This window comes from Pieris napi, chromosome 20 (genome assembly GCF_905475465.1).
Source record: "Pieris napi chromosome 20, ilPieNapi1.2, whole genome shotgun sequence".
Classification (NCBI taxonomy): Eukaryota; Metazoa; Arthropoda; class Insecta; order Lepidoptera; family Pieridae; genus Pieris; species Pieris napi.
The window spans coordinates 9097851-9124969 of NC_062253.1; the positions used below are offsets into that span (position 1 = coordinate 9097851).

General features: G+C 34.1%; 3 protein-coding genes across 4 annotated transcripts in view; 1 reads left to right on the forward strand and 2 right to left on the reverse strand.

Annotated features, from left to right (window-relative positions):
• The window catches only part of LOC125059808 (syndecan), a 268128-nt gene that overhangs the window by 116765 nt on the left and 124244 nt on the right, over positions 1–27119 (forward strand). The gene's annotated exons all lie outside the window — the stretch shown is intronic.
• Positions 9854–12696, reverse strand: LOC125059805 (lipase 3-like). The gene is made up of 5 exons (XM_047664423.1): positions 12597–12696; positions 11413–11608; positions 10752–11125; positions 10312–10431; positions 9854–10243 (listed from the first exon to the last, which is right to left on the reverse strand). The coding sequence occupies exons 1-5, from the start codon at positions 12684–12686 to the stop codon at positions 9875–9877; spliced, it is 1149 nt and encodes a 382-aa protein (XP_047520379.1). The 5' UTR covers positions 12687–12696; the 3' UTR covers positions 9854–9874.
• Positions 18747–26350, reverse strand: LOC125059804 (lipase 3-like). Its single transcript, XM_047664422.1, has 5 exons — positions 26219–26350; positions 25548–25749; positions 21831–22204; positions 20510–20662; positions 18747–19154 (listed from the first exon to the last, which is right to left on the reverse strand). Exons 1-5 carry the CDS (start codon positions 26303–26305, stop codon positions 18780–18782), a joined length of 1191 nt encoding a protein of 396 aa, XP_047520378.1. The 5' UTR covers positions 26306–26350; the 3' UTR covers positions 18747–18779.

Consider the following 27119-nt stretch of genomic DNA (forward strand, 5'->3'; position numbering starts at 1 on the left):
TTTAATTCTACAGTATAGAGTTTTTAGCTTGTACACTTGAATATTAATTAGTCTTTGAAGTCGCTTACAAACGACGTTTTTTTTGCGTGTTAAGTGATCGTTATTTTTACTTTTAAATTATTATCCGAAACGTTTTAACGTTCCACTAGGAATCTAATAAATGTCCATAATGTTTCTCTATGACCTTATCATCGTCAGGTCCATAAATTTTGATAATATTAAATTATATTCACTTTTTCCGGCAATAATTTATATATTATCTTGATTAGACATTTATGTGTGAAAATTTGTTACAAAAAAATATGGTTCGATGTTTGATGAATTTGAGGAAAAACAACAGAGGATTAAAGATCGCCGATAAACATATTAGAATAATCTAATTTATTAAAATTCGAATTCTTAAATTAAATATTCATAGTAACTTCACTTGTTTTATTTATTTTTCCTAGTTATGTTACTTACACTATGCAAAATTATGCACGAATAACACTTTCTCGTACTGCGAAGGAATCGTACGAATCAAACACACACTTTTACTTGTCTTGTGAAAGAAAATGATCTACACCAAACGGTACAAATTGAGCTTTGGGCTTTGGATATAAACATAGGGTTGTAATTATATATTTACTAGCCGTTTCGCGCCCGCTTTGCTGGACGAATTAAAATAAATTTTATGTTTCATTATTTTATTTTTTTTCATATTTTTATTATTCTTCTTTTTAACTTCCCGCTAAGAAAATTGAAATATTTCGAAAATCGAGTTTTTAACAGATGTTGACGTTTAGAGGTTGTAGGAAGCCTCCCCGAATGTTTCCGCGGTGAAGTCCGTATGGATAAATTTTCATAAAAGTAAAACAGCAATAAAAAAATGAAGGAACGTTGGAATTTAATAAATAAATAGCCATAAACCATCTAGGAAAAATTCGCATCGAATGGTGGTAGTTTCATGTCGATACGATACAGTGGTTTAGGCATGATTGAGCCTCAAACGAAGACCATTTTCATTATATATATATAGATTACTACTGATATTACATCAAACAAAATTAAATTACAATTACTCACTTTTAAAGCACTGCAGCCATTGATAAAATAACACCATCACAGATTACAAAAAAAACTTTATTACAACATCATCGTATCATCGAGGATTAAGATATTTGTTTTTTTCAATTGACTCTTGTCAATCTAAAACTTGTCGTTATTTATGTAATAGGGGGGCAAACGAGCTTGCGGGACGTCCAAAAAGGGCAGTCATCGCAGCCCACAGACACCCATTTTTAGTGGGTGCGTTGCCATCCTTTGAGGGAGGAGTACTCTCGATTTTTGTATCTTCCTTTCGAATATTATTTCTTTATGCGATTTTCTAAAATTCAAGTAGTATAATTTCCACGGGCTCCGTCAATATGCCTTGAGTGATCCATCTTATAAAAGATTGCTGACACTCACTCAGCTTCCTCAAGAGAAAATTCCATCTCTCTTCCTTTCCCGTAAGAGTTCCCGTCAGTTGTTGGCTTTCAGCAGCAAGCTCTTCGCCACTCTGGTGATACAGCGGTATCTTGCTTAGATACGCTACTTTCGTCTAACCCTGGTAATTACGTCCTTTAATGCCCATCAGCTATGTTGCATACACATTGAGCGCATGGGCCAAGGGCAGTGAAGAAAAGATTCCTCTGGTAAAGTGTAATTCATAATTAATGGCACATATTTATACACTTTTGAATTCCTAAAGATGTAATCTCTGTACAGTCTTAACTCGAACTTTTTAAAACTTATATGTTTGTGAATTTATTAATATTTAAAAAAGGTTTGTTATATCACTATATATGTTTATGAATTGCATATTACTTTAAGTAATACGAACAAATGACGGAAATCCCATTCCAAGGCTGTACTTATAACTTTTCGCCAGAATTTTATTGCACTCTATGCGGTAAAATTAACATACAAACAAAATCAGGTCTTATTTTGTTACTATCAAATAACTTATTGCATTACGTAGTTTCAAGTTTACGATACTTCTTTTATAACTGTATAAAAGACTGGTTTATTATAACCTATTTAGATTTGATAATATAATGTATTAATCGACACGCAATTTTATTATATCCTCACGCATTTAATAGAGTTTTGAATCATAACGAAGTGTCGTCACTGAACTTCCTAAATGATAAAACATTATAGCGGTATGCTAAGTAGAATATTATTAAAACGTTATTAAATTGCAAAAATCTGCAAAAATTTTGTGACGTAATACTTGAACGCTCCCTTAGTCATTTCCTTATGGGACTTTCTTTCTATATAATATGATTATAATTTTAAATCTTTAACTAGAATAAGAGTACGGCTACTGGTTTTTAGGAAGATTGTAGACCTTAACTTACGTCTGTGTAGCTCTGTGTAGACCAGCTACGCAAACTCTACGCGTGTATTTCGCTCAAAGCAATCAATGTATTTTAATTACCCTTTGCAATAGCAAGTTTTGTGATCAACCATATTTGGTATACTCCTTAATTAGTAGAAAATTTCAATGCGAGATGATAGGGGAATTATTGTGAAAACTTAACCTATATCTCAGTGCTAATGCAACTTGATCAATGCGTTATACAATTAAGAGAGACGGAAGTAGGCCGATGAAACCGAACCACGAACAAAATTTTGCTTCTAAATAAACTTGTCTTCGGAGAAAGTTAAAATAAAGGGAAGGGACGCCCTCGTGTACTGAAGTTTCATACAAGATTTGTTTGTTCGTTTTTGCCTCAAAGTTTTGGATAGCTATTAAAAGTTAACAGTTTAAACATGCTAAATATAAGTAATATTTTTTTATTTAATGGATACAAAATTTTGTTATAATATGCTTTTAAAATTTCAGAATAAATTTTGTAAAATCTATTTACATATTCGTACGATAGACATTGAATTTGATATTAGAGTGAATAAACCATATCTGCGTCTCATTGTAGATGCAATATGCTATAGTAAACTGTTTGACTTATAAACATTTCTAACCATGTATAAAGCAATGTTACTTTCTGTCTATGTGCGCATTTAACATTCGCTCGAACGGTGAAGAAAAACATCGTGAGGAAACCGGCTTGCCTTAGACCCAAATAGTCTAGGGCGTGTGTCAGGCACATGAGGGTGATCACCTTGCCTATTAAATTGACAAATGATCATGAAACAGATTTAGAAATCTGAGGCCCAGACCTAAAAAGGTTGTAGCGCCACTGATAATAATAACAATAACCATGTATTTTTAGTCCATATTATATATTGCCGCCGTAAAATAAAGTTCATTTTTTTTTACATTATCTTTTTAAAGATCAAAAACAATATTCCGGGTCTTAAGATACAATAAACTTATATGACTGAACAAATTTGTAGATAGTAAAAATCGCATGTTTTTTAGATAAATAAATTATCATAAAGATAATGTATTGTGTTAACTAAAAAGGACAATATAAATAAAGATTACAGCAACTGGCAGGAGGCCCACCTGATGTTAAGTGATATGCCGCTCATGGACACTCAATGCCAGAGAGCTCCCAAGTGCGTTGCCGGTCTTTTAAGAATTGGTACGCTCTTTTCTTGAAGGACCCTAAGTTGAATTGGTTCAGAAACACTTCAGCGGGCAGCTAGTTCCCCATAGTGGTGGTGGCAAACATCCCTAAGCTGCTACCTAAGCTGAGTTAGTTCGAACAACTCCTCTGAACTTTCTCCTTGGTAAATGCGGTAGAAGATTTAGAAGACCTCACATCTCTACTCAACGCCAAGGATCTAGTTGCTCGGAATAGGATTGGTCGTTGACGATTCGAATCCCTTTTCGTTGAATAGGGTCAAGTGAAAGAAGCTGGCAGCAGACTTTTTGGAGGCTAAAGTAGCCTTTCCCTCCAAATTACCGCGAAACTGAACGTCGTTCGAAATGTCATCGCTAAGTATTCCGATGCTGGCTGTAGCTTTAAGAAGAGTGTATTCGAAAAGAGGAGTGTTAGAAAATATAATTTTTTTTTAAAAATATAATTATGTATTTCAAAATTTTGAAAAAATAGGAGGTACCTTTAGCGCTATGTTGCGACTCGGAATCTTTAATTTAATTAATTTTTCAGAAGTAAAATTGCCGGGATAATATTGGTTAAATCATATATTGTTGATAATTTTGAATAGCAAATTACGTTACATTTTCTTAAGAATTTTTATTTATTTAGTAGTATCGTGTGTAGTTTAGTCAGACTTTTGAGTCTTGATATGTTTTGACATATAAGGCCGATTAACTATTTATCTATATAGTAAACTGATCAATGAAAACAATTTACTTAAAATTGTATTTACATATTCTTCTTTCTTCTTCTTTGTTACCAGATTACTATAAGAAATTTCAACTGTAAAAATATTACTATATTGTAGATGGAATAGTAAAAGGTTCCATTTGCTAGGCTTCAACCAATATATAACTAAGCCTATTTACTCGTAAGAGCCACGAGTCAGGTTTCGATTGAATGTCTTGTGCAATATTTCTGTTTCCATCTCACTAGAGGCTTATTTCTATTTCATCTTCCACAATACTCTTTTCAATTTTTAAGAAATAATATTGTCTTTGTACTGTACACGGCACTAGGTGCGTTATTTATTTTATATCATATTTTACAACGTTACACTTTTTTGTTTAAATAAAAGTAAATCATATAACATTTATTGATATATTTTTTTTTATTGCAGGTAATGGATCATCCTTGAAATTAAGCATTAGTAATACAGATAAGTGATGTAAACTACGATTTATGTAAATAATGTTATGAATTCCTTTGTACTGGTTGTGTTCTAACTGTTTTACTAAACGTGATTATATTTCGCCTGAACTAAAAACCTTGCGACTCGTCGTATAGACATTTGAACTATGTTATAGAATATGACATTTATAATTACAACAATTCGAAAAAATCTATGTTCTTGCTTTGAACAAATAAAGTTTTTAAAAGTCCGGCAACGCACTTGCGTGCATTCTGGCAATGTGAGTGTCCATGGGTGGCGGTATCTTTTAACATCACGTGAGACTCCTCCCCATTTGCCTCCTATTACATAAAAAAAAAAGGTGCGTGTACTTATGTTCGCGCGTAAGAAGTTATACTTCTTTGGCATTATTAAAAATAGTTTTTGATTACATGCAAATAATTAATTACAATTAAATAATAAAAGACTGGAAAAGGAGTCATTATAGTCAATAAAGTTCAGTTTACATTTGAAAAATTAAATAAATAAATATTTTTTATTATTCTCTTACATTAAGTGTAACATAAATTCTATTATTATTCGAATGTTGTTTTTAAATTATGTCCAATATCGTAGCATCTTCCGTGGGCAACTTCATACTGATAATTTTGTGTCACGGTGCGCGCGCATCGTAAAATTTCACTCTGATCAATTTTTCATAACGCGCCTAAAGAAGTATAACTTCAAAAAAAGTTTAGTATGTTCCAAACGTGGCTTTATAAAGAGTGCAATGTACCGTATAGTAACGCTTCTTTTTACAGCGAAAACACATTGTAACACACACACGTCTTTCCAATTTTATAATATTTTTGATAAACGTTTTATCGTGATTTATTGATTTATGTTATTATTTTATTTGCTATGAAAAATAATCACAATAAATTTTTTCCTTCATTCTTACCGATAAAGATCACAAATCAAGTGCTAACGAATTGCTTGTCCGATACTAGGACTTTATTGTAACTCGTATCACGTTTAATTCGGGCCAAACTACTCCAAAGGGAATCTTGAGTTAACGCTTTGCTCAAAGTAACCAATATTTCACTGGTCGCTGCGTGATAGGCCTAGATATTGCCTCCAATTGTATTGATTGCAACTTCGTACTGCGTAAGCTTTATTAATCTCATGTTACGGCATATATGTTTTCTCATATAAATCGCCTGTTTATATATATACCAGTAGATGTTTAGATTCATTATTTTTTGCACTTTAGTAAATTACTTGGTAATTAATTATAGTAGTCAGTTTGTATGCGATATTTTATATCACATGCGTAAATAAAATAGTGAATAAAGTTTGTTTATAAGTTACATACTCCAAGACTCAATGTTCTGTTTGTTTTATGTTTTTTTATTGGAAAGTATGAGATCGGCCTGATGTGCTGTAGTATGTGCAGTAGTTTTCTGAGAAACATGAAAACAATAGTTGGTGCTGGGATTCGAACGCACTGTCGTAGTATAGTCGATGTACATATAGTATTGATTATATATTTTTGCAACATAATCACGAATTTAATATATTTCGTAACGGAAATTACTTTATAAACAGGATTTATCTTTTGATTCATAATTTTTTGACGTGACAACGTCTTATAATTCGATGGAGCGGGCTGCTCGCACGCACCTCGCTCTGAGGCGTTCCATTTAAGGCTTGAAGTGGAAGCGAGAGCGCGGAACGAGTGACAAAGAGGCACAATCGGGCTCCGCGTTCAGCAGCGTTCGACATCTTTATTGTATATAAAGTATATATCCATTGGATTTGGGCAACTGGCGGCCTTATCGCATTCGAACGATCTCTTCCAGGCAACCACTGTAAGAACAGAAAAAAATGTATTAAATTAGAAAAGGTAGGCCAAGAAGTGCAAAAATACATATTACATTAGTTATTACGAAAAAAAAACTATACAGGAAAAAAAACAAACAAACAAACAACAAACAAACAATTTTTTTATGTATCCTTTATTAGTTTATAAAGGATACATAAAAAATAAAATATAAATAAATAAATATATGTTTATTATGGAACATAAAATACATGTATCACTTCTTCCACGTCATTAAATTTTAATTTGTAGGCATCCCTACTCATCGGCAAAGAAGACAGAGGGTGTAGGCCGAGAGAAAAAGCTGGCGTAAAAAACTCTCGGTACTCTTTTAAAATAGCAAATCATCAAACAACACTTATTATATTGCACATGAATCATGATAATTTAATTTAAGTGTTTATAAATAAATAATCGTCGTTCTTTATTGAGTTTCGTACAGTTCTATTACTTAATATGGCAAATACTAGAATTAGCAATTATTATTAAAATAATATTTAACGACATCTGATATTACAAGCGCAAACAGTCGCACGTGTGATTCATACGCAGGAGTGAGTTGCACAAATTTCACCAGCCACTGCTTTCAATTAATTAAAATAGTTTGCGCTGCGAATGTGCAGTTTGCAAATTGATAACTCAACTGGCAATACTGGTATGATTTATGGCGTCCATCTTGATTTTTCGTGCGTAAATTTCTTGTATAGTCGGATAAAAATAGTGGATGTTTAAATGTTTAAAAGTGGCGCTACAACCTCTATGTCTTGGCCTCAAATTTCTGAATCTGTTTCATGATCATTTTTAAATCTTATAGGCAAGTAGGTGATCAGCCTTCAGTGCCTGACATACGCCGTCGACTTTTTGGGTCTAAGACATGTTGGTTTCCTCACGATTTTCCTTCACCGTTCGAGCAAATGTTAAATGCGCACATAGAAAGAAAGTCCAAAAGTGCCAATTTTTCTGTAAATAAATAATATCTTTTCATGGAGGTAAAACTATAAAGTTTGTAAAAATAGTCAGCACAAGGAATTTGGTTACCACCTAAGTATTTTTTTGGTGCTCGTCAAAGTCAAATCATTTATTTCAATTAGACCACCTAAAATGGCACATTTGAACGTCAAACAAAATACAAAGAAGATTCTAGTTGCCCCTTCCAAAAGGTAGTTTCGTGTGGAGAAGAATGGGCAAGAAACTCCACACTTACTCTTTTAAAATAGGTTTACAATATTTTTTTTACATTAGTTAAATAATTATATGTAAAGATAGATAGAGTGTACATTGTGTACTCTTAGAATAAAACTACTATACTAAAAAAAATTGTATACAAGTTCCTCACATATTTACAAATATCGAAACCGTAGAACATTAAAGAGTAATAAAAATAATATAAAAAACACAATAAAACAGTGTGTGAGATCGTGACATGGGATTTAAAAAAAAATAATTTGCGACAGATGTGACCCACTAACGCCAAACAAATTTGTATGTTCGCGAGGCAAAGCCTGAGCCAATATTCCAAACAAATTCGTTAGGGTTTAGTGGGTCACCCCTGATGCAAATGATATTTAGACAGGACCTAAATGTTGAATATTTAAAATGTGGATAAAAACGTCTAAAAATCAATCTCGATCATTCGTCTGCGTTTCCAATCAAAGTCAATCGAAACGCACCGTTTCGTCTTTGGTTTTACAGTCTTACCCATTCGACGCTATTTAGCTTGCAGAACGTAGGGACAGCTTTTACGAAATTAAAAAAAATCGATTGTCTGTAAAGTCGGTTTACTGACGATAATTGAACGTGACAACGTCATAAGAAAATACTGATGGAATGGTTGCATGTTTCAAAAGAAATTTTTAATTTTATTTGTTTGATAGATATTTTGTATGAATATAGAGAAGGAGGTAAATGGAAATGACAATTGAATTGAGCCGAACGCGGAGGCCGATTGCGCCTCTTTGTCGCTCGTCCCGAGCTCTCGCTTGCACTTCAAGCCTTAAATGGAACGCCTCAGAGCGAGGTAACGCCGCATGAGTCATGTTTTTTCGTACGTGCAGCCGGCTCCATCGAATTATAAGACGTTGTCACGTCAAAAATAAACAGTTCTCAAATTGTTAAAACATAGAACTAGCCAGTCTAAACGACTTCCTTTATTAAACTTCGTATGCTCCGCTATTAATCCCGTTAATGTCCAAGATAACTACTAGTAAGGATAAGACACTTAAACACTCGAGAATAAACGTTGCTAGTATATAATTGCAGCAGTGTTGGCCTATTCAGCGTGCGACTCTCATCCCTAAGGTCTTACGTTCAATTCCCGGCTATGCAACAATGGACTTTCTAAATGTGCGCATTTAACATTCGCTCGAACGGTGATGGAAAACTTAGACTCTTGTCTAAGTTTTCCATCACCGTTTTTTCTAAGGCTTAGACTTAGACTCAAAAAGTCGACGTGTGTCAGGCACAGAAGGCTGATCACCTACTCGCCTATAAGACAAATGGCCATGAAACAGATTTAGAAATCTAAGGTATCCAGACCTATAAAGGTTGTAGCGCCACTGATTTTTTTTTATTTTTTTCGTTAATATGCAAATAAAGTAACGACTAGATGAGAATTTTGACATAAGAGAGTCTCGATTCAAAGGCCTAAAACCTAAAAAAAAAATCTAAGCCTTTTGCAAGTTTTCTTGGGAAAATACTGCCACCAGAATAGTAAATGGACATACATCTCGTAAACGAGGTAAGCTGGATTGATGTTATGTCTAAGCGAATAGATTGTTCTTGTAAATAAATATTATTTTCCAAGGTTCCTAATATATTAACGAGCCACGACTTTAGATTGAGGTCGTGAATTAATAATTAATTCAAAATGAAAATTCCACCCATATCACCTCGACGTCCGCCGTTCCAGAACTGAAGTTGTTTTTCAAGGTAGTTTTTGCCGCCCATCACCACTATGTGGAACCAACTGCCTTCAAGAAAAGAGCGTACCAATTCTTAAAAGGCCAGCCACGCTCCTGCGGGCATTGAGATTGTCCATAGGCGGCGGTATTACTTAACATCAGATGAGCCTCCTGCCCAATTGCCCTTACCTTGAAATACAAGGTGTTCTTTTAAACATACCTAATACAGCACGTCTAACTACAATACTATGAAGTTGTGAAAATTTCACATCATTTATTTATTTATATTTTATTGTGATTTTTTGTTTACCTCACTAATGTTATATTTTCCCTATTAATAAATTGAGAGTAATAAAACAAAAACTTGATCAAAATTAATTATTTATTACAAGCCGGCAATTTTTTTAACAATAAAGTCAACTACCAATTCTTTCGCATCGTCTGCGCTTACAAAATCTGTGTGTGTGAAAGTTTCTCTGGCAATTTTTCTCACAGTCACCTTGGGCATAACTTTGGCCATGTTTAAGACATCTCGTTCACTTAGCAGATTGTCATTGAGGGTGTAATGCATTGTCACATCAGCAGTGATCTTGCTAAGATCATATTCTGGTGGAGATAGTTGTCCATATTTACGCAAATTTTGAATTCCGTAGTTCCATTGTCTGAATTTCCTATCACGGATATTTTGGCCATAATGGGCATATTGTTTTAGGGATGCACCGGGCAATAGTTTCTCGGTGTTTATTATGTCATCCTGAAATTCATAATTGAATTAATACTGTGGGTACTTAAAATCTCTCGCTTTAAATCATGACCACTTACCAGAATAGACGACCTCGAATCAACACCTAGGCTCAAAGTCTGTTGATTTTCAATTTCGGCAATTTGGTCTCCCCAATTTGGTCCTATCAGCTCGATAAGCCCGCTTCTAATAGCGAAGTTCTGAAAATACGCTTATCGTTTATACACTTTCTCTGAGGATATTGTTAAGCTTAAACACTAGCCTAACATTAATTTAGCTTTACGAAGTTTCCTGAGTGTATCTTCAGATTTATATTGCTTGCGTCTTTTACAAACCAGCTATGCCTATAATAAACAGGGATGTCCCATAAATAAACATCAAGTCGAAGTCGGGTGAAAGGGCGGGTAATAGCGAAGCCCAGGAAATTAAAAACAATTCTGTCAGTTATTTTTCGACTTGTCGCTGATTTATAGGCTGTATATGTATTTTTATTAAGATTAGCAGCATATTTAATACTTACAAAAATCATGTCAACGCTCAAAGCTGTTGCACGTAGGGCTGCATTGGGGAAATTACTCTGGTAACCAACTCCTGCCAGTAGATGAGCTGATATGATTTTGTCATTGTACTCTGGTTTCACCGAGTTGAGAACCAGGAAAACGGTACCACCCTGGGAATGTCCCACGTAGTGAAGCTTCTTGTGACCAGTTTCTTTTAATATGTAGTCTATGAGTGCTGGAAGATCGATTGTTCCAATTTCGTGGAAAGTAAAATCGAAGAAATCCTTCTTCTGCCTATCGTTGTCCGGGTCCAGGGTAATGTGACGACGAGAGTTGGCAACGCCCCTCGCGTTTGCTAACCATACATCAGCACCTTCGTCAACTAAATTGTATGCTGTAAAAATAATTACATTTATCTTTTAGTCTGCCATTACACCTAGCAGTTTCTCGATAGAAGAAAACGAATAATTTGGGCATAATTTAAACAATATAAAAGCTGAATTGGACAAAAATTTACTCTGACTTAAAAAAATATATCTGAGAGGAGATCACTGATCATAAAGTGTGTTATCAATATATCACAGTATGATAAAATCAATCTGTAAAAACACATTTTGTTTGTTTTGTTTAAGTAATGAAATGGGAACACAACTCAAATCTTAGCTTAGTATCAACACTTACCAAGACTGTCTTTTGGACCAAGAGCAATATAGGTGGCTCCGTAGTCCGATAGACCGTGCATCATGAGAACTGGTGGTCGGACTTTGCCATTATCATTTTTGCCACGAGGTATCCTTACCAATTCTAGGATGTAACCATCTGGAGTCACGACATCGTGAGTTTCTACAGGATATCCTGCTTCGGCAATAGTTTCATGCTAAAACATTCATTTCCATTAAATAAAAAGAAAACATTTATTCCACACATACCGTCACATAATGGTACCAGCTGCATATATACAGGGTGGCGCAATAGAACGTGCATTTATTAAGTATAGGCTTAAAAAATAAATACAAAAGGTATAGTTGAAATAAAATATAGGATGATTAGGTAATTAAATGAAGTTTATTTTTTAAAAATAACATCATCTAAATGACGGCCCTCCCGAAGACGACACTCCTCTAAACAAGAACGCAGATTTGTGAAAACTCTTGTCAATAAATCTGGGGTGATAATAGCTGCCATCTCCCCACGGATATTTTCCGTTAGTTGACAGATGTTCCTCGGATTGTTCATGTAGACTTTATGTTTGAGGTTATAGGGTTAAACTAGTCGGTAGTTTTGGAAATCGGTGAAAAATAATACAAACTAAATTGACATAAAAAAATGTTCCGCATCTAATAAACTCCAGCTTTTCCATAAAATTATATTCCTTTAAGCGTAACAAATCTTGTAAAACCCCTTAATCAAAAATTACTGGTTACTAGGCGTTAAATTCCTGATGTTTCTCGAAGATTTCTATCTTACTTAATAGGGAATCAAGTCTAATACCAGTTTTACATACAGCCGTAGTGAGCAGGTAAGTGGGCAGGACGAGTGTGTCAACGTATATTTATATGTATTAAAGTATCGCGTTTACACTCTCGTCCTGCCCACTTCCCTGCCCACTTCCCTGCTCACTTCCCTGCCCACTTCCCTGCTCACTTCCCTGCCCACTTCCCTGCCCACTTCCCTGCTCACTTCCCTGCCCACTTCCCTGCCCACTTCCCTGCCCACTTCCCTGCTCACTACGGCCACACCGGTTTCTTTACTATTCGTCATATACCGTGCAAGAAGGAAAACTCAGTTGGTGCCGATATAGTAGAGAAAACGAAAGTTAAATACTTTAATCATAACAATTAGAATCTTTGAATTGTTATACTTACAGTTTTGTAGTATTTTTTATGAGCTGAACCAACGTTCGGCGACGCTAAGCTGCCAGCCACGAAAATCACCAATGAAAGTACCCCCAACATTGTTGTTTCTTGAATGGTACTTGTGTATTGTCTTAAATCCTTTTTATAATATTTACCCGTACTCATTTCCTGATAATGGTCTAATCTAAATTATGGGTGCTGTTGCTGGTTGGTTCCGTATTTAATTTTAACGGAAATCTCACACTTATCTATATAACAAGTTCTTGAAAAACACTAATTCATCTTATATATAAATAAAAATGAATCGCAAAATGCTAAGCGCAACACTTCAAGACGACTGGACCAATTTGAGTAATTTTCTAAGGTTTTTATTGAGAGAAAAATTGCACGAAAATACCTAAACAGTTTTTATTCCGGAAAAGCGAAAAGGTTTTATAGAGGAAAATGTTCCATATGTTGGTATGCAGTTACTAAAAAGTTAGGCTAAGTATAAAATCTATTAAAGCTGAAACGAAGTTTGCGGGAGAAATTAGTCCTTAATAATTATAACGAAATAGTATACAAACGGAATATAATTCCCTATTGGTAGTAATCGGCACAGAACTGAAGGGGTCCATAAAGAACCTACAGTTTCTATAGATTTTACTGCTTCTATATATAAAAAAACTACTATTCGTAACAATAACGTTTAGTTTAAATATCTAGAAATCTTATTTAAAGTAATGGTCGTAACTTTACGCCACTCTTTATCCAACACAACATATAAAATTTCTCAATTATGTTGTATATTCAAATATAGGAACCGAAGATAATTTAGTTTAGATAATGGAATAAGCGTACATATTTACTGTGTATTATATAATTTTGTACCAAGAAGAAAGAAAATTATATTATTATAATGTAATTTCATTTAAGAGAGATACTTTTGTAAATATAAATACCAGCGTCCAGTCCCGGCTGGATATTTATTTAATTAAACATACATGGTGTTGCCGTTGTAGATATTGTCTTCTGTAAAACTTTCATACGACACTTTGCTCTATTGTCAATACATTATCAAAGTTTACCTACACATCCATAATCATGGAATGTAAGATTCTAGTGGTGGAAGAATTTTCCAAATCGGTCCAGTAGTTTTAGAGCCTCATACTATAGTGCCTAGTATATACTTTATATAATCTTTCCTCCTTTGACATTTTTTAAACTATTTTGATGTTACTAAACTACGTATGGGATAACGAAGTGTTTTTTCAGGTTTTATGACAAAAATTTCCTTTTGCTAATAGTAGTATACGTAAAGCTATAAGTTTCTTTGTTATTCTTATAGAACTTTATTTATCTTATCCCTGTGAGTGCTTTTCCTGTAAACAAATATAAAGGTAACGAAATTTAAAAGCTTTCACTGCGAGCTTTTGAAAGGTTGCTCATATTATTTCATATAAGACAACGCTGAGATCTTTGAAAATACGGAGATTGAGACTATTGAGAAGCAAATGATTACGACAAGTATAGATAAATCTGAGGCCCACACCTAAAAAGGTGTAGCGCCACTCCTTTTTTAATGTAACATCAATTATCCAAACGTACGTATACATAACGTGTCAATCCTTTTTAACTTAAGTCAACATCATCTGTCTCGTTTTATCACATCATAAACACAAGAAAAGAGTGTAAGTTGACTGACTTAATTTTATGAATGTGTGTGACTATGTGCTAAAAATTAATGTTGAATGGTCAATTATTTATCAATATCGGTCCCCGGTCGGCAAAATAATGCGTGAAATACATGAAAACATATGATTTGAAATCGTCATCCGTCAGATGTTTTAAACCGGTTTTAAAAGAGTGGCTAGGGGCCTCATAGCCTAGCGGTCTTATTAAGTGGCAGCTAGGTGAGGGGTACCGGGTTCGATTCCCGGTTCGAGGGCAAGTTTTAATTTAATTTAAAATTTGTTCTCGGCCTTTGGAAGGGTTGTGCGGTACCGAGTGCCTAAACCGTACATGGAGGACACGGTCGAATTTCTAAAGACAAACACGAATTATAAAAAAATCCTATACTTGACGCTGGCTAATGCACAAATCGTGCCAGAGCCATAAAAAAAAAGAGTGGCTATATACAATGATGTACACTTAGATTGTTTACGAGCCTGACACCTGGGGAATGTAAGATTCAATGTCTTCCTTAAGGTTTGGTGGCCTAGAGGCTTGAGCGTGGGTTCGACCCCCGCAGCAATCTCTTTCTGCATTTAACAATCGCTCTTACGGCGAGGAAACTCGCGTCACATATTAGCCAGAAGCAAAGATTTCGATAACCAAACCAACAAGTCATTGTTAATGTGAACTTGATATTGAATACATATACCCTATAGTAATAAAGATAATCGTAAAATTTAATTTGCATGCCATAAACTTGTTAAAGAAAAACAATACGTAAGCAGGATTAATTTATATTAGTTTAGATATAGGTTGTTGGCTACTGTTTCTAATCTAGATAAAAGTTTATGGCGACGATATTGATTAGTTTTATGTAGCATTGCAAAAACATTATGCTCATAAATCGGTCAAAACTACGAATTATCGTTTCTAATCTATGTTTAGTCTATTATAATAAAAATAAAAAGGATTAGTACAGGATGTAATGTAAAGGCGTTAATGCAATTGATTTTATATTTTAGAAGTTATACTTCTTTTAGCGCGTTAGGGAAAAACGATAAGAGTAAATTTTTACGATGCGCGCGCACACCGTCACCAAAAACTGTCGGTAAAACAGTCTGGGTCGCTAGTTGGCGCTTGCTCTGTTTTATCGACATTGCATTGTCTGTCACGGCGTAGTATTTTTCAGAGTGTTTATTTAAACCAAAATAAAGATTTCTATACGAGAAAATTCCAACCAACCCATTCCAATGTGATAAAAAATGTAGTGTTTATTGTAAAATATCATGATTAGTACATATTACATCGTTTCGATTGGAAGGGAAACGTCCCTCTATAGTGCTCGAAGAAAATTATTACGCCAAAGAAGTATAACTTCTAACGCGTGTACACAAGTACACACACTTTTTTTTATACAGCGTAATACATATGTTATAGTCTAGTCGACAAGTTGAAAATGGTACAAAATAGAGACACTGCTCTTAAAGTTATGTGCGATAGCTCATTGGATCCGGAATGACGTCTAGAAAAATGTGCCAAAAGCGTGTATTAGCACATAAATTGCAAAAGTTATAAACAATTAAAGATGAAAAAAAAAATGGCATTTTGTTTTTTGCCAATATTTAACAAACTATTAATATTTAAGAAATTTCAAAAAAATATTCTGAAAGAGGAGGAAATTTCTAATAAAAAACTCTCCCGCTCCCGGAACTCTATCTCCATTATTTATAATTTTAATTTAACGCTGAAATTAGGTCTGCGCGTGACATCTTTAGGATTCGCGCGTGGCGTCAAAAGCGAGTACGGCACATTAATTTATTTATTTAAGGTATTGAATATTTTTTTTTTAATTTGAATAAATTATGGTGTGTTCTGAACACTATAATTAATTTATTCTCGTTGGAAATTTTACTTAAAGTTAATTTTTCAACAAGTTAAACAATTGTTAACTAACGAAATTTTTTTTAGAGTTTCTTTTTGGAAATTTCCTCCTCTTTCAGAATCTTTTTTTGAAATTTCTTAAATATTAATAGTTTGTTAAATATTGGCAAAAAACAAAATGCCATTTTTTCTTCATCTTTAATTGTTTATAACTTTTGCAATTTTTTATGTGCTAATACACGCTTTTGGCACATTTTTCTAGACGTCATTCCGGATCCAATGAGCTATCGCACATAATTTTAAGAGCAGTATCTCTATTTTGTACCATTTTCAACTTGTCGACTAGAGTCTAGACTATTAGTAATGCCTCTGCCTCCCACTCCGGGTAGGTCGTATCTGAGAATCGTGGTCTGCTCTAGAGTAGGATCTCTCGCCAAAGCTTTGCCTCCACCGATTTCTATTACCCGCTTCTTTTGTACTATGTATAATATTGAGTTAGAAGAGTCTTCGACTTGATAGGCAATAAATCCGTTGGCAAACGTAGACTTCTCTAGTTACGCACGTAGTAATGTAATAACTTATTTCACTAATAATAAAAATTACATAGATTGTAAACGTCCATTTAAATGTTAATTGGTGTAAAATAATAGAATCAGTACTGTCTACAACCATTTTTTAGGGCAAGCTTTCAGCTTTATTTATTGGCATAGATTTCGAGCGTTTTCCTAAAATACTAGCAGGACTCTCGTTTGAAGTGTAAGTATGGATTTGATGCGATATCACTCAGCTCAGAAGGCTACAATTGTGGCTCCCGTTCAATAAAAAATCCCAGATCGAACCTAGGCCCTCCCTCCATGTGTGTGTTAACCAAGGTTTAGTGTTAATATGTATTATGTAATCTATATATATAAAGATGAAACCCGATTTCCGTTGTCACGACATAACGTGAAAACGGCTTGACCGATTTGTCTGATTTTTTTTTATAATATTCCTTGAAGTACGAGGATGGTTCTTACGAAGAGAAAAATTAAAAAAAATTGAGTGAAAAAGTCTAAAAACAACACTTTTCTATATTGCCATACAAAATATTCGTAATAATACTTAAAAGTCAATTTGAACTTTAATACCATATTATAAAGTTCAAGTGTTAGTAGAGGGGTTCCGGGAAGGTAAATTTTTATTTTTTGACATAATGTATTTGTTGTCTTATCAATTCTTTTTTTATCTTACTAGCTAGACCTGTGTCCCGAATAGCAGAATAAGTATTTTAAACAAATAAAGAATCGACTGTTAGGCGGTACGATGTTCGCCAGGCCAGCTAGTCTGTAATAGATATTATGTAATATATAAATAGAAGCTCTGTTTCTTCGACCGTAACCATATTAATGAAAATAAATCTACACATGACAAAAAATATAAAACAGAGTTCGGTTTTAATATTTAAATATCTGAATTATTTGTGTACATGTCGCAGACAACTAGCTTAATTGGCCGTTCAATTAACAGCCTAGCCTTTTTACTAAACGGCGCCGTTTAACTAGCGGCCTGAAAGATGTTCAGCCAGTTGACCAAACAAAAGGCAAATGACTTGGATCGATGACGTTTCATTACTTGCCTAGCCTGTGCCTGAAAGACGAAAATAGAAATTCCTGATGGAAGGCCGATGAATTATAATAATTGTTTAATGTTAATTTACTGAAATATAACAATTATTGTTGAAGAGGTTGCAAAAATCACCAAATCTACGCGGGTGAAGCTATGGATGGTTAGTAATTATTTAATAAATTCGCGTTTGTTTAAGATGTTTTATTTTAATGATACAACGTCAATATTGCATTTTGGTGCATATGAAACTACACATTAAACTTACATCAGTCACTTTTTCAATAGTCACGCTAAAAAGTAGGACCTTACTAAAGAATAAAACTGATATTATTAAGGGAGTATTAAGCATATCCATAGCGCAATATCACCTGCATCTTGAGCACACACATATACACCTTCACGTACATATCCTCACTTTTACACTATCACTTATTTATAGTGAATATTTTTTATTGTCTTGTTCCCATTTGTTTGTGTTTGAACCTTTTTGTAGATAAATATTATGTACCAACTCGGGCTATATTTTTACTGTAATCGTTTATCTTAATATATATATTTCTTGTGTGCGTGTGTATGTGACTGAACTCCTCCTAAACGACTGGACCAATTTTGATGAAATTTTTTGTGTGTCTTCGAGGAGATCTGGGAATGGTTTAGATTCACAAATCAGCCCGCCAGATGTTAAGGGTAGTCCACCCCTAAATTTTTATTTTTATTTTTTAGACAAATTTTTTAATTTCTATTTTTTTATGATACAGCATTAAAAAATACATACAACCCCTAACTTTCACCCCTCTACGATCAACCCCTATTTTTTTATTATAAATGATATACATGGCGAAACGACGTTTGCCGGATCAGCTAGTTATATATAATTTTTGTTAGTTGTAGGATAACGAAATAAATAAATAACTTATTATTTATATTTATATTATACTTTTGTTATCATATTATTAATTATTATGATAAAAAACCTTTTAATAACATCACAACAAATACCAGATCCAACTAAGACAAATGTTATATTTATGATGATTTATTCATTTCATACAATTATTTGCGCCGTTTCAAATCGTCGATGACGTATTCGTACACCAATTCTTTCGAGTCTCTAGCCCTAACGAAATCTGTGTGTGAGAAATCTTCACGGGCGACCCTTCGGACTTTGCAGTTTGGTATAGCCTCTGCCATCGCTAACACGTCTTGCTCACCAAGAAGAATGTCTCCAAGAGTGTAGTGCATTGTCATATCAACTGCGATCTTACTTAGGTCGTATTCTGGGGGTGTGATACTGCCGTATCGGACAAGGTTTTGCAATAGCCCATGGTCATAACTCCTGAACGATTTGTCGCGAATGTTCTGTCCGTAGTGGGCGTATTGCTTCACGGCAGCTCCGTTAATACCGGCCTTTGCGCGAGACATCTCGTCCTGTAAGAATAATATACTTTATACAATAGGTATCTTTGAAGTTATACTTTTGGCGCGTTAGGGAAAAATGATGAGAGTAAGTTTTTACGATGCGCGCGCACACCGTCAGAAAAACACCCTGAAGTTAGCTATAGTCAACATTTTAGTTTTTTTAAGTTATACTTATTTTGGCGCGTTAGAGAAAAATGATGAGAGTAATTTTTTTCTATTGTTATTGTCGTTTGTTCTACAAACGTAAAATAAAGCGAAAGATAAAATTTTTGAAAAGATTTTTAACTTGTTACGCCAAAGAAGTATAACTTCTAACGCGTGTACATAAGTACACACACGTTTTTTTTAAAGAACTGTGTTAAGGTTTAGCGTTCTATCTGTTTTTCTACTCTTTGTATATGAACAATTAAGATTCGGTGAAGGAAATATAGTGAGGGAGCCCGAAAACTCCATACGTATATCAAACACAATAGACTAATCACATTCTTACCTATGTCAAAATCAATATAGTCAATTGACAGATATTACTTCCTCATATTAATTGTCTCGTTACGTTATTTATTTGTTAAGAGCTTGAAAATCATTAACAGTAAGAACAAGAGGCCTTTCGTGACTTCCTTTACTATAGTAACCATTTTTTTTTTAATTTGTACAACTATGCTACGTGCATTATTCGATCCTTTAACTGATTTGTACAGGCGATCTTTTCATTCGCTAATTAATGGAATCATTAAGAATTAAGGGAATCTCTTAGAGATAAATTCAAGGAAATTAATATACTTACCTTTCCCTCGCAATATATTTATGAAAATATTATGTATGTATACAAAAATAGTGATAAGTTTACTAGAATAGAACATACGCACAATGTTAATACACGGAACAAACGCAGGCTGCAATTTCCCCGTACTAGACTATCTAAAGTTAGTAATTCTTTTTTGGGGAAAGGGATACTCTTCTTTAATAAAATCCCAGAGGCTCTTTTATCACTGCCTTTCAATAATTTAAGAAATGTATTAAAGAAAAGCTGTGTAAAAAGGCTTACTATAAAGTCAACGATTATCTAGTTGATAAAAGGGCCTGGGACTAGTGCTAGACAGGCTACTTCTAATTAATTTGCGATATTTGTTTTAAATAAGTGTTGTTTGATGATTTGCTGTTTTAAAGGAGTACCGAGAGTTTTTTACGCCGGCTTTTTCTCTCGGCCTACCCCCTCTGTCTTCTTTGCCGATGAGTAGGGATGCCTTCAAATTTAATGACGTGGAATAAGTGATACATGTATCTTATGTTCCATAATAAACATATTTTATTTTATTTTATTTTTTATTTTAATGGTAGTCTTTGAAATGTAAGAGAAAACCTACCATAGCTTGTTTGATTATCGATATCAAGTCCCACAAAGCATTTTTGGGCTGAATGTCACTGGTAGACGCCGCGTTGACTAATTCATCAAAATTTGATTTTCCATCGTCGGACGGTCCCAAGATTTCCACGTAGCCTAACAAGTAAGTTAGAGCCTGAAAAGAGAATAATGTTTGAAAAACTTTATTCTAAGGGTGCGTACAGACTATGTAACATATTATATAACTTGTGTTTTATAACACGTCCACATTATGTAACCTTGTTATTCAACATTATAACATAAAACAATACTGTACACATTAGAATAACAATGCAATACAAAAATGTTATATAACCATTTTAAATAACAAATAACATATAAATCTATCCTTTACACAAAAATCAGATACAAAATATCCATTACGAAATATTGATACATTATGTTTAATACAACCAAGGACTAATTACGGAAAACTTAATATTATGTATCAAGGCGCACAAATATTTAATACATTGCCACCCAGATTAAAAGAAATAAAACCTTTTTACAAATTTAAAAAACTTTTAAAAGAACATATAATTAACAACATACCTATAAAATAACAAAAATATAAACAACCATATTCTATATCTGTGTCTGTAACAATCGTAAAAGTTTAATATGAATTAATGGAATAATTATTAATGTATTTACAAAACATCAAGAAGCTATTGTAGCATTTACTTATGTCTGCGAACGAGCGTCTTGTAACATGTTGTAAAATCGATGTGACCTACCTGCACTTTTGTAACAAATATGGTACATATTGTTAGAACTAATATTTTTATTTTATATAGTGTATTTTTAAATAATTTCATAACACGATGTACATAACTAACTTACTCTAAATTTTCTCGCTAAGTGAATGTAATTCTTTGAGAAATAAAGTATCTTTGAACCGAATAACAAAAGAAAAACAAAAAAACGTAGATGCTGGGTTCGTCCTAGCATACATATCAATAACATGTTATTATAACATGTTTTATAACATTCAGTGTCCACATTATCTGAAACATGTTGTATAACATTTTATGTTATATAGTCTGTACGCACCGTAACCAACAATTTTTTTGGGCACCTAATTATTGGCAATCGTATGTCGCCATCGGACAGTTTAATTTCGTCTTCTGGACTAAATACTGCTTTTAACCCAAAATATTCATACATACATTCGTTTCTCGACCCTTCAAATAATAGAAATTTCGATTAATTTACTCATAACACCCATTTAACGTTCCCCCTTACAATACATGTGAAGCCTCCTCAGAAAGCTGTATCATTAGAAAGACCAGACAATAACTTACTCGAATCACATCAGACCTGGCAGCAGCCTGAGCAATTAGCCAGCTCGGGAAATGATCCTGATATCCAACTCCTGCGAGCAAGTGTGCCGATGTGAACTTTTTGTTATATTCCGGTTTCCTTGAGTTCAAAATTAAGAAAACAGTTCCTCCTTGCGAATGGCCAACGTAGTGGAGTTTGTCCTGTCCGGTGTGGGATAAAGCAAAGTCTATCATACGTGGAAGATCAATTAGGGCGATTTCTTCAAATGTAAAATCCCAGAATTGGCGTTTTGTTGAATCGCTATCGGGGTCCAAAAAGAGATGGCGACGCGAGTTCTCTACACCTCTGGAATTTCCCAACCAGACATCGAAACCGCGGTCAGCGAGGTTGTAAGCTGGAATAGAGACGGCATTTGTTAAACTTTATTAAGTATCTCGGATATATCTAATAATATTTTTGTTTGGTGCACTCATTATTTTTCTACAACGGCAACGCACTTGTGAGCCTTCTGGCAAGTGAGTGTCCATGGGCACTTGTGAGCCTCCTGCCCGTTTGCCTCGTATTACATAAAAAAACTTAATAAAATACAGTTGCTGTGTATTATAATATTTTTATCACATAAATTCTTATATAAAATACAAGCTGTTCCCTGCCACGCTTCGCTGTAGCACATTGTGATTGAATGGTTTAAAAATGAGAAACGAAACAAAGAAAACATTTCATATAAGTGGGTAGTTCTTATATAAGAGGTTTTTCGTCTACGGAGGAGACGGCCAAGGAGAAAAGTTGGAGTTTTTCCATTATATATATATATATTATGACTTTTGGCCCGTTTATGTAACTACTCACGTAAGGGCAAGTTACTTAAAACATATTTTGTCACTTTTTAGAGGGCCAGGGTAAATACATCAGACAGGGTAGAGACATGAAGATCAGGGTACATACGTATTTGACCAGGGGAAGATAATTAGAAGCAATAAAACAAAGAATACAATTGAAATAATCAACTTTTATCAAAGATTGTTCTTGAAATTTATAATCAGGCAACATTTTTTATCATATTTATTATAAATCAGACTAAATGCGCCGTTTTTAGGCGTTTCTTTGGATGTCGACGGTTGTTGAATATTCTTTATTTGGTGCTTGTGATCTTATGAAGTTATTATTTGTTCAATGTCAAATGGAGTCTCGTTTTCGGACTCTGAATCGGGGCCGTAAACATCCTCGACTCGGAGACGAGATTTTTTATTAGACGACTATGTCATGGTACCAAGCTTAAAATGATCGCAATGTATATCTTCTCTGCAAAAGCAGCTTAAAGACTTCATTTTCAATGTTGTCGCATCTTCAATGTTCCATGACACCTGATGGACGCGCAAAGTACCAGCAAAAGTCTTTATGTGTGTTTTACCACTAGCAAGCAAAGCGTCTTTGTCTGAAATATCTTTGTCATTTATAACGAAAACATAAATGCTAGGACATTTTTTCTGAATAGCATCTGACAAATCCCTCAGACAGGCTATATCTTTATTATTATCTTTGCCACTAGCTACTAATAGATCGGCTGATCTTTTGCAAACAGCACCGACACCATCTGGAACACCCTTACCGTGTCCAGCTTCATGGTAATTCCAGGTAAAGTCTCTAAGAGCTGGGTAAAATTTTATTAAATGAGTGACAAGAAAATAAAACATGTATTTGTTGCGATATTGTGTTACGGGTCCATCGCTCCAAAAAATAAGGATCTCTACTTCTTGTGGCAAGCTGTTCAAAATTGGCTGTAAGTATGTCCATATAGCTGGAGGCGAATGTAACAAATATTGTGACATCGAACAATAGCATGTTGTCTTTACTTCACCTGATGCCTCTTCTATCGTGTAAGTTACAACTGTGTGCAGACATCTGTTGACGTGCACCTCCAAAATAGAATGCTTGAGTTTCTTCTGCGTATTTTGTTTATAGTCACTAAGGTCCACGTGAATCACAGCTTTTCTTACTGTCAAATTTGTCATATTAATTTTAAAAGCAGAATGTTGGTGGACTATATTCAGTTCATGGTGAAGAAAATACTCCAAGTTGTCTTCTAACTGCATAATCAAATCACGTAGATATATCTGAATAACCTTTTTCAAATATTTAGTCACCTTTCTGGTCTTATTCGTTTTAGGATCAGTTATATTGGTAGTCTTGGATTGCCACTTTCTGCAAAAAATTGGATTACTAATATCAAATTCTTTGTATTGAAGTCCTTTATTTTTATAAATTATACGAAAAAGATTTTGATGGTTTAAAATTGATGTAACTTTGGCTTGGAATAGTGCCGTAAGAATCAGATCCATATTGGCGTGTGTAACACACAGACAATAAATAGGTGGCACAATTACTATAGTAATCTTACCAGGGGAAAGACGCCAGGGGAAAGACGTTTTCATAACATAATACATTATTTTGGTTTATCCAAGAAAGTTTTCAACTTATAATAAAGCAAGCTTTGACTATTACAGTATTACTAAATTAGGTCAGGAATTGCAAATAAATAAAATGATAATTATAACTTTTATTACTTACCAGTGGAGAGACACAATGACCTTGCGAAACCATTGCATCGCACGTTCACGTCACAATAACTGGCAAATGGCGTCGATCTAACCGCTTCTGTGCTTAGTATTGCTAACTTCACGTTGTTAAATGTCAATGAGCGAGTTCGGGAATGTGGCCATCTTATATTTTATACTGTAGCAGGGGTGCGAATATTGCCAGGGTAGATACACAAAAAAAGCGGGACAACAATTAAGTTTAAAAAATTATTGAAAATAAGCAAATATTTTTCAATTTTTCTTTAATAATATTTAAGTATATTTAATTAAGTTTGTGGTAAACATAGTTTGGTTTAGCAAATAATACAAATATTGTATGTATTGTATGCTAGTTAAGCTAAAACCGGTAAGGGGACAGGCCAGGGTAGAGACTTTTTTAGACTATATAACGAGTTTTACAAAAATATGCTTTAATGAGACATTTAATTATAATGTTATTTAATAAAGGACATTAAAGTGATGTGATTCATTGCACAAAATAGCAACGTATAGATTAAAAAACCACTTTTAAATAGATTGCCACCATAGTTACCTCTTATAAGAGAATCACCCAAGTTTAATTTTGCAATACTTGTGGAAAAAAGTAATAAAAAAATAAAAAAAACAAAAAAAATATATAAAAACAATCCTTGATGCTAAAATTTCAAGGTGCAGAACTTTTGGATTTTTGTTGGAAATAGAATTAGGTAGTAAGTCGCCATAGTCACAGTACCCATAATAATAATTTAATTGTATATTTATCTATTTATATCATCGCGCGTTTTTCCCAAAGAGGAAGGCAGAGACCACGGATCTGCACTTCCTATGGTCCTGACATACCTCTCTCGCTTCATACACTTTCATGACATGTGCCATGCATGCTCGTCGATTACGGGTACTTTTAACTTGTCCCTCTAGTACCTCCTGGATTTGGTCCAGGTATGTACCAAGGCCTACCCAAACCGACTTCACCATCTACGGTCTCATGTATCCGTTCTACATGGCCAAAACTCCTAAACCTCTCGTTTTTGGATCGCTTAAAGGTTTTTGAACATTGCTAGCATATATCTAGTTAATGTATTTGATGTAACTGGCTAAATGACAGGTTTTGCCAGCTCACGATATGAAAGTGTGAAATTCATATTAAAAATTGATACATACCAAGACTGGTATCAACATCAATTCCAAGGAAGGCGTTTGCAGAACTTTGCAATCCATGTTGGAGGAAGACTATGGGACGGCGACGGAAGTCAAAGAAATCTCTTCTGCCCCGCGGAATTCTGTTCACTTGAAGTATGTAACCATCTGATGTGATCAGATCAAAGTATTGTGATGGGTAACCATCTGCGCGTATTCTTTCATGCTGAAATTATTATTATATTAGTTACACATGTTTTAGTACGCACAATATATAATCTGGAATAAAGGTCTAAATAAGTACTTAGTAAATTTTTCCCTATTGCACACCAAAAAAAATCAGTGGCGCTACAACCTATTTAGGTCTGGGCCTCTGATTTCTGAATCTGTTTCATGATCATTTTTCAATTTAATAGGCAATTAGGTGATCACACTCCGTCGACTGTTTGGGTCTAAAGCAAGCCGGATTCCTCACGATGTTTTCCTTCACCGTTCGAACGAATGTTAAATGCGCACATAGAAAGTCCCTTTTTGCCCCATTAAATATTATTTAATTATGTATTGCACACCTAAACCATGTATTTAATAAAATCAATGTCAATTAAAAAAAAACATATAAGTTTCATCACAATTATATTTTCATTCCTTAACGATAGCGGTAATATTATAATTCGAATAAGTATGTAATTACTTACAGTTGAAAGTTTTCTCCTATTTTCATCCAACGATGAACAAGTGTGTACACACACTAGAAAAATCACCAAAGACAGTTCCCGTATCATTGTGTATACAATTTTAAAGCGTTATTCTAGTCCGACGTATTTTTATAAAAATTCTTATCACAATTAATTCAATTTATCTATTTTGAACTAATCCTCAGTTGGCGTCAGTAATGATCAGTATTTATACGAAATCAAATCACTTTTCGAGATTTTCTCAGATAATACTTTTCATGTTGTTTTTGTTTAATATGAATAATTACTCTTTAAATAGAATTTGAATTTTTTAATTACTTTTTTCTTCGTTATTCAATACTGAAGGTCCTGTTGGTGTTGCATATCTTCCTCCGTTCCCCCTGTGAACAGCCTCAGCACCTGTGTATTGGCGTCCATGCGTCGGGTTGTCTCTCTCCCTAAAATATGGCGAGGGGGCCGATGGATGGCCATGCGTCATACTCGTGAACGGGTGGTGACTGGTCGTACTTGAATTCGTGTATGCGGTGATGTTATTTATTTCGACTATGTATTTGCGTGTTGTTCCCACGAGAATGTAAGTGCGTGCTCCTATTTCACCATGCCTCCTGCTGATAGAGGACAAATATTTGTTTTTAATTTATTTTATTATTATTAATTAACTTTTAATTACTTACATAAGATGTCACGTGGAACATGGTGCAATTTTTGCAGCTCCTTACAAACATTGTGTAAATCAAAAATCTTGGCGATTAAAAAGAGTGACGGAGAGTTTTTTGCCAGTTCTTCTCTTCCGTTCTACGCCCTTGATTTGAGAACTGGCAGTAAATGTAAAATTAGAAGCAATTAATATGTATTTCTTTTTTGACGTTCGTAAGTGTACATTGTGTTACCTATATGAATA

Excerpts from the sequence above, each read along its gene's own strand:
- LOC125059805 (XM_047664423.1), bottom strand. The coding sequence starts at position 12,686 with ATGTTGGGGGTACTTTCATTGGTGATTTTCGTGGCTGGCAGCTTAGCG. Across the intron at positions 11,126-11,412 it reads TGGTCCAAAAGACAGTCTTG|CATACAATTTAGTTGACGAA; the intron begins GTAAGTGTTGAT and ends TTATTTTTACAG. Across the intron at positions 10,244-10,311 it reads ATTCGAGGTCGTCTATTCTG|GATGACATAATAAACACCGA; the intron begins GTAAGTGGTCAT and ends TATGAATTTCAG.
- LOC125059804 (XM_047664422.1), bottom strand. The coding sequence starts at position 26,305 with ATGATACGGGAACTGTCTTTGGTGATTTTTCTAGTGTGTGTACACACT. Across the intron at positions 25,750-26,218 it reads ATAGGAGAAAACTTTCAACT|CATGAAAGAATACGCGCAGA; the intron begins GTAAGTAATTAC and ends TAATAATTTCAG. Across the intron at positions 20,663-21,830 it reads CCAGGTCTGATGTGATTCGA|GCTCTAACTTACTTGTTAGG; the intron begins GTAAGTTATTGT and ends TTCTCTTTTCAG.